General features: G+C 41.4%; 1 protein-coding gene across 9 annotated transcripts in view; it reads right to left on the bottom strand.

The window, feature by feature from the left end:
- The window catches only part of JADE1 (jade family PHD finger 1), a 163,650-nt gene that overhangs the window by 33,724 nt on the left and 116,453 nt on the right, over nt 1-13,473 (bottom strand). For 7 of the 9 annotated variants that reach the window (XM_028743303.2, XM_028743302.2, XM_028743307.2 and 4 more), the window contains 2 exons: nt 2,440-2,522; nt 2,267-2,341 (listed from right to left, as the gene is read on the bottom strand). In XM_028743303.2, coding sequence (XP_028599136.2) covers nt 2,267-2,341; nt 2,440-2,522 — 158 coding nt within the window. Of the gene's footprint in view, nt 1-2,240; nt 2,342-2,439; nt 2,523-13,473 lie in introns of those variants that run through there. The other 2 variants (XM_077934035.1, XM_028743306.2) reach the window with 2 other exon arrangements.

Raw genomic sequence — 13,473 nt, 5'->3', positions numbered from 1 at the left:
TCGTGCTCCCTAGCTGAGCAGCCCGGATCCCGCTCCTACTCATGTAGAAGCAGGAGCGGGGTCGGGGATCTCTCAGCTGGGGAGGGGGAGCACTTTAATAGAGTCCCCATCCCGCTGCTGACTTGTGCAAGCCAGTGGTGGGTCAGGGGCCCCATAAAACTGCTGGGCTGAGGTGAGGGCAGCAGCACGCTCTTCAGCCAAGCAGTTTAAAGAAGTGAAGGAAGGAACAAGCTGTATCAACACCTCACCAATTCAGTTTGATTCTCCCTCTGCGGGGGCAGAGTGCGATGGTGGTTTCACCAGTGGTATGCTGCTGGTGAAAACGCCACCGCTTGAGTCCCTCTGCCTCCAGCTCCCAGCTAGTTTGTTTGTCTCTCAGAGCATTGAAGGCAGGGGGACTCATGAGTGGTGACCGTTTCACCAGCAATATACCACTGAGTGAAGCTGTCATCACAGTCTCCCCCACATACCAGTCCTGAGCAATATATTGATATATTGCCCAGGCCTACTCTTGTGCCAGGGACAAGATTTTAGACTAAAAAAAACCCTAGAGAAAAACAGGGCGTGAACGCCTTTGAGCTGAACATTTGTGATGAGTTGCTCTGGCCACAAAACAAAGGAGGATTTAATGGAACATCAAGGATATAATTTCCAAGAATCACTGCCTCGCAATGCCATTCCTGCTGCTCTGCAGATGCAAACCGCATGCCTAAATCCAGCATTGCAGAATTACTGACCTCCAACCCAGTGACTGGCACACAGTTCTTCAAATATAACTTTAAGAACTGGTGCTGAGTTTGCTTTCTTTCTTTCCTCTTCCCACCTCATCTCTTTCCCCTTTCATTTAGTGTCTTTCGAATTGTAAGCCTAGACACAGACTGCATTCTTCACCGTTATTGATCTTAAGTATGCCACTCTGGGAGGCTTTTCAGGTAAAGGTAGGGGTAAAATGTTTTAAATAAATATAGGGAGCTTTGAAAGTGACACATTGCTGTTAGAATATAAAAATATTCATAACAGCATTCAGTACCAATTCTATTAATATAAAAACAGACATGCTACTAGGAGGTAGAGGTGGAGAAAGAAAGCTACTTGGAAATGGGAAACATACAGGAACACACACACATCCAATATCTAATTATAAGCATGGAAGGTCCATCAGCAACTGCTTTCCTATTCATTTCAGTTAAAGAAGCAAGCCTGTGCAAGCATTCATTTACATCATGGGTTGGGAACCTCTAGCCCATAGGCAGATCTTTAGCCCAAAAGGCCATTTTCCCAAAACCATATCCAGCTGCCATCTACTTCCCCTGCAGGGAATGTGCTGGTGAAGCAGCCCCCTATGGAGAGGACAAATGAACTCTCTGCTCATCAGATAGTGAGCAGACTTCAATCCTGCTTGGTGCTGCTTTCTAGCATGTTCCTTGTAAGGAATGCACTGGTGAAGCAGACCCCTCCCCACACCCTGAAGGGCAACTCTGAGAGGCAAGCAGGAAACCCTATCTTTCAGCCACCTGACCTCACCATGATGTAAGATGATAAGTGGGTGGTTCCACTCACATGTCAAAGTTGGCCCATGGGCTGAGGGAGAGGGCAATAACGATCTGGTCCACTGTGTCAAAAAGGTTCTACATCTCCAGTATACATGCATGGAATTGCTTCTACCATCAGAACAAAAGAGGCAACCCATACATATTAATTCACCTGGCCAAAGGATTATATTGTCCACAGTCATGAGCATGAACAAGCGAGGGATAAAGAATTTAGAAACCTGCCAGGGCAAGACCCTGAACATGAACATGTAAGATATCTGATTATGATGAACCAGACAGTCTTCTTAAGAAGTTCAACCTACAAAGAATATCCATTTTCTTCTAGTCTCATATTTGGCTCAAAGGACATCTGCCAATTTGTAAGGCATGCAACAGATTGCACTTGGTGATCCATCATGAAAAGTTCAAACTGATTTGTATTTCCTCCTTTGATCTGTTCTCAAAGCAATGCAGATGAAGCACTCAAAGAGACAAAGTTTTCTGGTTTGACTGCTTTGCTGAACAAGGACTATTATTCATAAGTGCCACGTAATGGTTAGGAAACTAAGGAAACACTCCTAAGTACACATTTTTCACTGTTCACCACAAATAAAAAAACCAAAACATATTCCCCGATATATTTTTTGAAAAGGAAAAGGAAAAGGACTATTTAAAAAAAAAACTAGGTTGGGTTGGTGCCAAACTAACCCAATATTCACGGCTAAATAACTAACTTGATGCTGGCAGGGACTGTGGCAGCAGCTGAGCTCCCTGATCTCCTGGCCAGAAGAAAGGTTGCTGGGTGCCAGCTGAGACGGAGCAGAAAAAGGAAAGAAAAAGAAGTATTAGGAAAAGGAGACACATCTGTCTTTCAGCAAGATGCAAGAGCATTTAATCAAGAGAATACCTCTGATGGTTTCCGATCTTCGTGCTTAGAGCATGAACTTCTCCGATGCTGAGACCTAGAATGTTGGGACCAGGTTGACAAGCCTAGAAAAGGAAAAGAAACATGGAACTGAGAAGAATGGTTATTTTGGCCCCAAAGGGGTCTCTATCATCATCATCATCATCAATTTATTTATACCCTGTCTTTTTTCTCTGGCAGGACTCAGGGTAGCCTTTGCTCACCCCTCTTTCACACAAGCTGTCTAAGGCAACTTCAGTGGGAACCAGTGTGGTTAGAGTGTATGAGGTTTACTGAGTAGCCTTGGACCAGTCACTCTCTCTCTCAGCCTCACATACATCATCAAAGGGTGGCTGGGAGTTTAATAACGGAAGGAGAAAAACTATGGCTGCTGCCTTGAATTCCTTGGAAGAAAGGAGGGAAATAAATGTCATGAAATAAATAAAAATAGTTCACTATGGCAAGCAAGAGCTACACTTTCATTCCACTCCTTGGTCTATACGTCATAATGAACGCGTGGGAGGAAAACTGCTGGCTCAGTTTAAGGTCCCTGTGATCACTCCATATACAGCAATTGTTCCATCTTCATATAGATTAATACAATTAATACAACAGTAGCCACCAACTATAGCAAGTGACTTGCAGCTTTTCTTCAGGTTTTTTCTCCCCCCGCCCTCATGGAAAATTAAAAAGTTAGGTACAGTACTCTACAGATGCAGGGTCATATTACATTAAAAAACAGTTGTTCATAAACCAGAAACTTGTACTAATCTTTCATATCTTTTCCCTTTGTCAAGATATTATGCCCCAAATTATCTGGACAATTTTATTTTTATTATTTGCATCTCCATATATTTTTATTGTTTGTTCTTAGTCTATATTCATCATTGTACCAACTAGAAAAAGTGTTGTCAAAATTGCTACCAGCAGAATCCAGGATTGTTCTGTCTGTCCATGCATGTATGTACGTATACCATCAAAGTTCCAGCTGTGTGCACAGAGAGCCAAACCTTTTGTCCACCAGCCAATAAATAATGTTCTGTAAGTTACCAGATGTTGGGACAAGTGATGGGGCATTCCCATCTCCAACATGGGAACTACCCAAGGTTATCTGCTGTCTGTGGCAGGGGCTGCACTAGACAAGGCTTTTGAGTAATACTTATGCTTTTTATTTTAAAAAAACATTAAAAATTAGAGTAAATAAATGGTATGGGGGGAAGCTTGGAGGAGCTGCTCACTGAGCAGGCCCAAAAATAAAATAATAATAAATGAAACAGATGTATTGAGGCTATTATTCTTCCTAGCAATGGCTGAATGCAACTAAACTGTATCATTTTTGTAGGATTTGATATTCCACTATCAAAGTAGTAAGAAGATTAGATGACGGTATGCATGTCATTATTTTATTTAAAGCAAGTAATGATAAAACATGCATATTAGGAGGGGAGAATGGCATGTCTCAAATTGAGTAATGATGTAAACACTGCAATGTGCTTTTTAAAAGCAGAAGAACCCAGTTCTTACGATTACCAACCTTTGTCACTTTCTTCCTGTGTTAGGAACTGCATTCATTTTAATTTGTTTGCAGTCCTTCCCGACAGTAGATAGAAAAGCAAACAGAAGGAAATAGTTCAGGAAGGGTTGACAATATTTGTTGCTTAATTTGGGCCAGGCACAAGGAACCTCTGGCCCCTAGGCCAAACTTAGGCCTGCCAGGGGTCCTAATTTGAACTATGAGGTCGCTTTTCATCAGCCATGCCCACCTGCCCTACAGACCTGCTGCAAAGGAACAACTGGCAGGGCATGGGCACACTCCTAAATGCTCATATGAAGGCCCCCTTGTACTTTTATTTGGCTCACTATGCAAGCCCCCTATGATCGGCTCAATTCAGAAGCTCCCAATCATAGATTCCAAATGGAGTCAATCCCTGCCACAAGCGGGGCTCACATTCTTCATTTGCATCTCCAGATTGAATTCAAGACGGGATGCAAAGGAAGAAAGGGGTGGGGATCAGAAGTGCTCTCTAGATGGGCACATCCAATTATTTCCTATGAAATTGTCACCTGGCATCATGGTGTCCTCAGGTGGGTTCAAGCCTTCCTTCCTCTCAGTGTTTTCAGGAAAGACTGCTTTATTAAAACTAAATAGAGTGGTACCTAGGGTTACATACGCTTCAGGTTACAGACTCCGCTAACCCAGAAATAGTGCTTCAGTTTAAGAACTTTGCTTCAGGATAAGAACAGAAATCGGGTTCCGGCAGCGCGGCGGCAGCAGGAGGCCCCATTAGCTAAAGTGGTCTTCAGGTTAAGAACAGTTTCAGGTTAAGAACGGACCTCCAGAACGAATTAAGTACTTAACCCAAGGTACCACTGTATTTCAAAAAAGATTCAAACAAGATAGCAGTGCTGATGAAGAGCATGGCATTCAAAAGATTTTTTTTTGAAAAAGTCCGCTTACGTACGGTATTTCCCAACTCTGCTAAGACAAATCATCTGCATAGCACTAAGATAATGCAAAATAGGTCACAAAGTCCAACAGTCACCACGTTAAAAGGAAACTCATTATCAGGAAGTCAAAATACTGGGAGCTTTTGTAAAATGGTTAAATACTTGGATAAATTTTTCCCCCCTCAATTCAGCACACATGTCTATTGTTGAGTATCATCACTCTGCCCATTATATGTTCCAAGTGTTCTGCATATATTGGCGTATACACATTTTCCCAAGGAAAGGTGAGGCGGAAAGAGACAGAGAGACACAGAGATTTTGACATTTTAAAAATGAGCAAGTCTCCATGAGCTGCCAGAGCATATCCGGTGTCCCAGGGAGCACGCCCAGCCACCAATATGCTACGCTGCGTGGCATAAGATTAGCTACAGAGTGCATAATGCAGAACAGTGTTGTAAAACCAGCTGCAGAGCACCCAGCTGTGTCCCATGAGAGCTCCAGGCTGCTATCATTTCATTGACACTTCAAAGCCTGAGCCCTCTTGGAGGCTGCACACAGTCTTCCCCACTGTAAATACAATGCTTCTACATTGCAAAATCAGACAGCACAACAGAGTTTCCAACATAGAGAGGCATGCCTAGCTGCTGCTCCTGCTCAGTGCTGGTATTTCCATCTGCCGAGAATCTTTCTGGGCTCTGTTTGAGCAAGAGTGGGCACAGTTGCCAACAGCACAATTTGTTGGGAAACCATGCAGCTGGAGCAGAAAATGGAAGTGGTTAGAACAGTCTGAGCTGCCAGCCCATCATCATAAAACCTTATTTCAGACTTCCTTCTCAGCCTGCCAAGATCATGGAATCTCAGACAATCCACCCACCAGTCCCACGCAATGAAGTCACAGTCAGAAGGCAAACGCTGTGCAGAAAATTGCCTGCAAAACAAGCAGTTCTGAACCACCACCCTCCCCCCCAAAAAAAAAACAGGGATCCAACATGGAATGTATGGCATTAAAGCACCAGAAATTACGGTTAGTATTCTACTTTATTACAGCTATAACTGCAGGTGCATTGTCTTCAGATTATATCCAGTACAGTATTGTATCCAAAGCTGGAACAGTGTGGAAGGTGAAGAGTGATGCAGGAGAATTCACAAAAATCACCTCTCCACTTTCCTTCTGAATCAAAGAGCTTTCTGCAAGGGAAAGGACAGCACTGAATACAACCCGTTGGGTCTAACAAGGTATCTTCTGACATTATCACTGCTGGTAGATCTGCTGGTCAATTAGCTTTCTCTAATGCAGTGTATAGCAACAACACTATTCTTTATCTGATCATTCTGGCAAGAAAAGATAACCCCACCTTGCAACTAATCCATAAATGACACTTACCTCTACTAAGTCTGCCTGCTAACATATAACTTTATTAGATGTTTGTGGCTCATTGATCACTTTAAAGGAAATGGAACCCACTCTTTTCCTATTTATAAAAACTTCCCTATGTGGTTGTCAGGATAAGATTCTGACTTGCTACAAGCAACCAGGAAAATGGGTCAACATTTTCAAGATCCTAGCAACAACAGAAAAGGTACACACTTCCTATTTTAATTTATCCCTATATACCTTCTTTTGTACTTATCCAACAGCTTGGTTTACATTTTCTTAGCCAGAATACGTTAACTATGAATAACAAAAGTGCATGCCAAGAGTTTGTGGCAAGACAGACAGGCAAAGCTTCCTGCTCTACAGCTAACCCAATATGCCAAAGATGGTCAACATCATATGTGCAATTCAATAAGAAAGTAATATTATAGTCACATCTATACGAATTAAAAACAGATATTTGTACTTGTTCCTTTAGGAACATAGGAAACTGATTTATACAGAGTCAGACCATTGGGCTAGATGGCTATCCAGAATTTCAGGAAGGCTCTTTTCCGGCTGCACCTGGAGATGCCAGGGATTGAACCAGCGACCTTCTGCATGCAAAGCAAATGCTCTAGCATTGAGCTACAGCTCTTCCCCTATGGCCTTTCCCTACCCACAGACAGATTCTGGAAGACAAGGTGATTTCACAATTAAGAACTTCTATTTTTAATGCATCATTGTTTAATGCTTTAAAAAAATCAAAGGAAGGTTGCATCTAATGTGGCACTTCCATCTATGGGTAGTTTGAGAGACAATTGTGAGACTTCTCAGCAGGAAGAGGAGGTGGCAGGAATGTGATGTGAAAGTGTCTCCAAGGCAGCACCTCTCAGGTGGGCACCATTGCCATTAAAAGAGAACAAGGGAGGTGTTCATGATAAGTTCCAGCACTTCTTTTTCTAGAAAACAGCACTGCTCCAAGGTATGGGATCCCAGAGAAACCAGATGAAGAGAGAGATGGAGAAGCAGAGTCTGGCTCTCAGACAAAGGAAGATTTCCAGTGCAATTTAAAGGAAGGTAATTTTTGTTCATACTCACTATAACTGACTGCTCTGGCGCCACCTCATGTTGACCTCCCTACCTTCCACCCTACCAGTCCCAATGGGCATAAGCAACCACTGCAAGCCACACACTGAGAACTTGGGGAAAATATGAGGTACTGTCTCACATGCTGAAGGCATGGAAAGTGTGATACTTTGGCATATCCTATGTTCTACAAATCCCAGCACATATCCAGAGAAGTTCCATCTTCAGTTCTGTCAGAAATCAGGAAGGTAATTTTTGTGCTGGGGTTTATGAAGTTTTGAAACACAGGGCTAGCTTTCTTTTTCCCTCTGGAGCATCTCATGGGATTTTGCCATTATCCTATGTTAAAGCACAATATTTAAGCATTAAGACATGTGTAAGCAAACTAAGGCCCGGGTCGGATCCAGCCCAATCGCCTTCTCAATCCGGCCCACGGACGGTCCGGGAATCAGCATGTTTTTACATGTGTTGAATGTGTCCTTTTATTTAAAATGCATCTTTGGATTATTTGTGGGGCCTGCCTGGTGTTTTTACATGAGTAGAATGTGTCCTTTTATTTAAAATGTATCTCTGGGTTATTTGTGGGGCATAGGAATTTGTTCATTTCCCCCCCCCCCAAAAAAAAAACAGTCCGGCCCCCCACAAGGTCTGAGGGACAGTGGACCGGCCCCCGGCTGAAAAAGTTTGCTGACTCCTGCATTAAGACATGTTGTATGAAAATGAATGCCTTGAAGTTAACAGTTTCCAAACTTCTTAAGGGTGAGGCATTCCACCAGATTACTTTTGGAAGCAGCTCACTCATTAACCACCACACTAGGAGGCACGTGCTTAATTAACTCAACAAGAATACCTACCTGTTTTCACTTGTCAAATGCTGGAGGGCCCTAAATACAGGGCTGGTTCTATCTTTATAGGAGAGATTACACTATCACAGTCATTAACAAGTTCAAAGCTTATAAATCTTTGTACAGTGGTACCTTGCAAGACGAATGCCTCGCAAGACGGAAAACTCACAAGACGAAAGGGTTTTTGGTTTTTTGAGCTGCTTCGCAAGACGATTTTCCCTATGGGCTTGCTTCGCAAGACGGAAACGTCTTGCAAGTTTGTTTCCTTTTTCTTAAAACCGTTAATACAGTTGCGACTTGACTTTGAGGAGCAACTCATAGCACGCGGTGTGGTAGCCTTTTTTGAGGTTTTTGAAGACTTTGGTGATTTTTGAAGCTTTTTCAAAACTTTTCCGAAACCGTGCTTCGCAAGACAAAAAACTCGCAAGACGAAAAAACTCGCGGAACGAATTAATTTCGTCTTGCGAGGCACCACTGTACTCTTCAGACCAAACCCAGACCTATCCAACTTCAGCAACAGTATTGTGATGTGATGCGCTGTCAAACAAGAGGGGAGAAGGTCAGAGTACAGTGTTGATCCCCACCTTATCCTTGTTGATCCCCACTCCCCCCCACCACCACATTTTCTCTTCACTGAACTGCAACGCCTGCTTAGTGCTATTTATATTGTCTCACTGTAATTCTGATCTGTGGCCTACACACGGACTTCCACTGCAGTAACAAGAATATATTTCTAGTTTATTCAGTTGTTTTGTATAGAATTTCACTATGTTCCGAACTTGCTTCTTTGCATTAAGCTAAACAAATTATTTACCTTCTTCCACCAGGTATCACTAAATGTGCTGTACTCGCTCCCTTTGATCTTCCATGCAATATTTCACTTGATGAAATACATTTGGGATGGGCTTAGCGCATTTTATATCTGAGTGTGGTTAAAATTATGCAGAACTTGACTTTAGCATGATACCAAAATACCTGGCCACAGAACACACTTTACTGAAAAGCTCCCAACCTCAGTATGAACAGTTTAAAAGCTAGGAGCTCACTCCCATTAAAGCCAATGGGGGTTTGCCAATTAGTTCAGTGAGAGCATTATTATACTCCAAAGCCGCAGGACCACGGCGTTCAGTGTGGCTTAAGAGCATGAAGCATGCTAACAGTCAAGAAAGAGGAAGAGGGACGGGGATGTATTATCAGGAAAGCAAGATTCATCAGAACTATTATACTGCTTTTCCTGGTAATGGGATCTCACTTATTCTACCCCCTTGTTTTTCCTCTTTCCTATCTCTTTTGTCTTCTAAGGAATAGTGAGGCAGAAGACTGAAAAGAAAGGGGTGGGGGAGAGAAAAGGGGTGGAATGAATGTTGCCAAAAAAACTGACAAGTGTAGAAACAGAACAAAACAGAATCAGAAATGATACAAGAAAGCTTGTACCAAAAAAAAAAAAAAAAAGCCATTCTAGGCTGATCTAACTGACAGTCCTGCTCCCAATATGTTACTTGGCAGGCAGTCTAGTTGATTTTAATAAACTTCTAAGTGCGCATAGGATGGAGACCTGAAAAACTATGGCTATCAAAAGGATAAAAGGCACAGCAAAACATTTAATTCATATAATCGGAAACACCTCAAGGAACATGGAATAGAGCTCTGAGGCTTTATCAAGCGCTGCAGCTCAGCTGGTGCTAATTATTCCTGTGTGTTCAATAGGCCTTCCTCTTCTGTCTCCTCCAGTGTTCAGCCGCCCAGCCTCAAAATCAGCTCCAGAGGATTGGGCACACTTTGGAGTAGACTCTGAGAGCATGCAGTGGAGAAGGAGAGGGAAGTCCTACTGTACCAGCAGAATCCCACCAGCACAGTACTAGACACAACCCCTTAGCTTTGAACATTAAGTAAATTTAAAGCATCAAACCTTTATTCATCACCATGACCTCCTTGGAGGAAGCATCAGATACACATTTGATAAAAACAAAGGCAAAAGCAAAGTAGCTTCTTGGTGTTTTCTGACACCACCAAAAAATAGTTGGCTTTCTTCCCTTTTCTTTGCAAGCCTTTGCCCCAAGTTGACAGAATAAAAATTTGAATTCATGCAATTATATGGAAAATATTTATAAGTTAAAGGTTGTCTGGGATTGTTTTCCAACAGCAAGAGGCCAAGAATCAAAATTTCAGCACAGCTTGCAAACCCACTTCACCAGGCCATAATAATAAAATGTTACATCAGTAGAAAACAAGCAAATCTTCCCAATGCATTTCAATCAAACCCCCATAATACACGGAAGAGTTTTACTAGAGGAATCTTTTCCATATTGTAATTTGCCTTTTGAAAGATGTTTAACTTAGGCCTGCATCATATCGGAATAGAAAAATATTCTCAAATGTCAATACCTCTCTTCAGTGACTCAGTCTATGTTCCCCTATTTACAATTAGGTCATAAAACACTAATCAAAAGCCAAACTCCATTACATTTTTTTCCTTTCCGACTTCAACAGCCAGGAGGGCCCCAGAACACATTGCACTTAAATCGCACCTTCCATCCCAGGAGATGAGCATTCATTTATGCTAAGCCACATCTAATGCCTTTGAGAGCTATATAAATTATACAAATAGAGAATAAGTAATTTACTTGTTTGGAGAAGTAAAACATTTTTCAAAATGCCACTGCTACCACTGATTCATCACAGATACAATTTTTCTATTTTTAAATGGAAAAAACCTCAGTCCCAAATAATCTCAACTCAGGAGACAGATTGGATGAAACTAATGTTAGCTGCACAGAGAGCTAAGAAAAAAACCTATTACTATGGCTAGGACCCATTTACACAACCAAATTAGCATGCTGAGCAATACAGAGGATTTGTTTTGTTTTTTGTGCTTAAAGAGCAGCACAGCAGTCTGTACATTTGCCCATGTTGTTGACCTGACTATCAGATCCTGCCATCACAGCAAGGTTACTAAGAATAGGAACATAAACTGGTAATGACTGGAAAGGCTGCATCTTCCAAGGTGTGCTATGATTTCGAGGGTGAGAGCAACCACTGGAACCCAAGGAAGCAAAGGATAACCCCCAATTGTACTCCCTATACTATAGGCTCTTTCACTCCTTTGGGATTAAGACTTTGTGATCTCACCTGTGAGAGAGTGGGTGCTTTGTGTTGGCAGGGACAAGACAGTCCTCTGTCATCAGATCAAAAGCAGAAACTCAAGGATCTATCCTTAAAGCACCCACGACAGCTCCTGGAACATTCCACCTGTTTGATACTCACTGCCATCACCAATCTTTTATTCTTATTGGCCACTAAACCCCTGACCCAAGCTGAGGCTTTCAGAATGCATTCACTGCCTGCTCCTTAAAATTTTTAGAAACATGTGGAAATTAGGACTTGCGAAAGAACTTACAAGTGCAAGTTCTGCGGTGTCCAAGATTATGCCCTACATTACTGGGGAGTCCCGCTGAATAGGCTCCTCCAGTTCTAACTGAATGCATACAACAGCACTGGTTATTTAAAACTGTAGTAAGGACAGATCTGGAAAGTTGGATCTAGGGCATTTTGAACTTGCTAGTGTAGCACTTTCAACCCGTGCCTAGTGATGTAAGGTGCGAATATTTTCCAGAATGAGAATATTCTCGAGAATATTCTCTACTAGAAAATTCTCTAGAGAATATTTTCCACAAACTGTAAATTCTAATGTAAGAACCAGTTTTACAACCCACATTTTAAAAATCTAGTAAATAATAAGTCAAGCTGTGATATTGCCAGTGTAAGTAATGTATAATGGTTTTTTTGATTTAGTTACGTTACTGGGCATTGTGTCATTCACCATTGGCAGTTCTGAAATGTGAGCTACATTTTTTTTTATTTTTTAGTTTTAAAAATGCTATTCATTTAATTTGATGAACATTTGAATTTATATGTATTTCAACTGTATGTAATAGCCTTTTTTCTATTTTGGTGTGACCTTATTCTTAGCAATTCTATACCCTTGGCCATACAGTGTGATTTTTTTTTTAAAAGAAAATAGCTTTAATGCTTTATACACTTAAAGTACCTAGGTCTATACAATTATGTGTAACAGCATGTGAGGTGGCCTTGATTTAAACAGTTGACGTTTCTATATTTTTATTTAGTGCCAGTAACTGGTTTTTGCAGTGCCATTCAATGGTACAAGGTACCATTTACCAGAGATTGACATACTGAAATATATTATCATATAATGATAATATATTCAATGTTAAGGACTTCTTTTTTATATGTATGCACAAAGTTTTGCTTTAGTCACTAAACAGTTATTGTTAGAGCTATTAGAAGCACAAGATAGCCTGTTACTGAATTTATTTGTATCAAACCTCAACATGCCAATTGTATTTTTTGACTTGTCCTATAACATGTACATGTTCTAACGGAAAAATAAAATATGATTTAACTACTGAGTTTCCTTATACCAAACCTTAACATGATCATTACTGGTGCCATCACCAGTGAATATTCTCCTATTTTAAATGAAAATTCTCTAATATTCTCATTAATTGAGAATATTCTCCAAAAGATTACAGTGGTGCCTCGCAAGACGAAATTAATCCGTTCCGCGAGTCTCTTCATCTTGCGGTTTTTTCGTCTTGCGAAGCACGGCTATTAGCGGCTTAGCGGCTATTAACGGCTTAGCGGCTTTAAGAAAAAGGAAACAAACTCGCAAGACGTTTCATCTAGCGAAGCAAGCCCATAGGGAAATTCGTTGCCTAGTGTCTTCCTTACATCTGTGCATCAAACTAGACTAGGGGTCAAGAAGGGATATATCCACTGTCTCGTCAGTTTTATTTTCTGCATATTCTCTCTCGTTCCACACATATTTTCTTTTGAACCGTGAGGGAAGATAATGAGGGAGAACATGTTGTTTCTTTGGAGGTGAGAAACACAGTATGTGAGGAAGGCCCTCCCAGCTGTCACCTTTGATCCGTACCCTGTCATTCTAGAGGGATTTGCCACCTACTTCACCAGGTCATTATCCTGCTCCTGATGGGAGAAATACACACCTAAAAGATATTGACAGAACTGGGCAGTCAGTGATGCAGTCATGTGACTACTTCACCACAGGCCTAACAGAATTCACATTTATCACATTGCTGCAAAGTTACCAAAGAGGCTTGAACACTTATTTAATGAAGCACTCATATGATCACTTCCAGAACACCAGATTCTTATCATGCCATCTTGAAGGTGTGAAGAGGTCTGCAATCCATGTAAAGCTTCCTAAATCTATACATGTCTGGCTAGTTTTATTGTAGGTAATCAGACTTTGCACCA

The sequence above is a fragment of the Podarcis muralis genome, chromosome 9, assembly GCF_964188315.1.
Source record: "Podarcis muralis chromosome 9, rPodMur119.hap1.1, whole genome shotgun sequence".
Taxonomy (NCBI): Eukaryota; Metazoa; Chordata; class Lepidosauria; order Squamata; family Lacertidae; genus Podarcis; species Podarcis muralis.
This window is presented reverse-complemented; position numbering and strand designations above follow the sequence as displayed.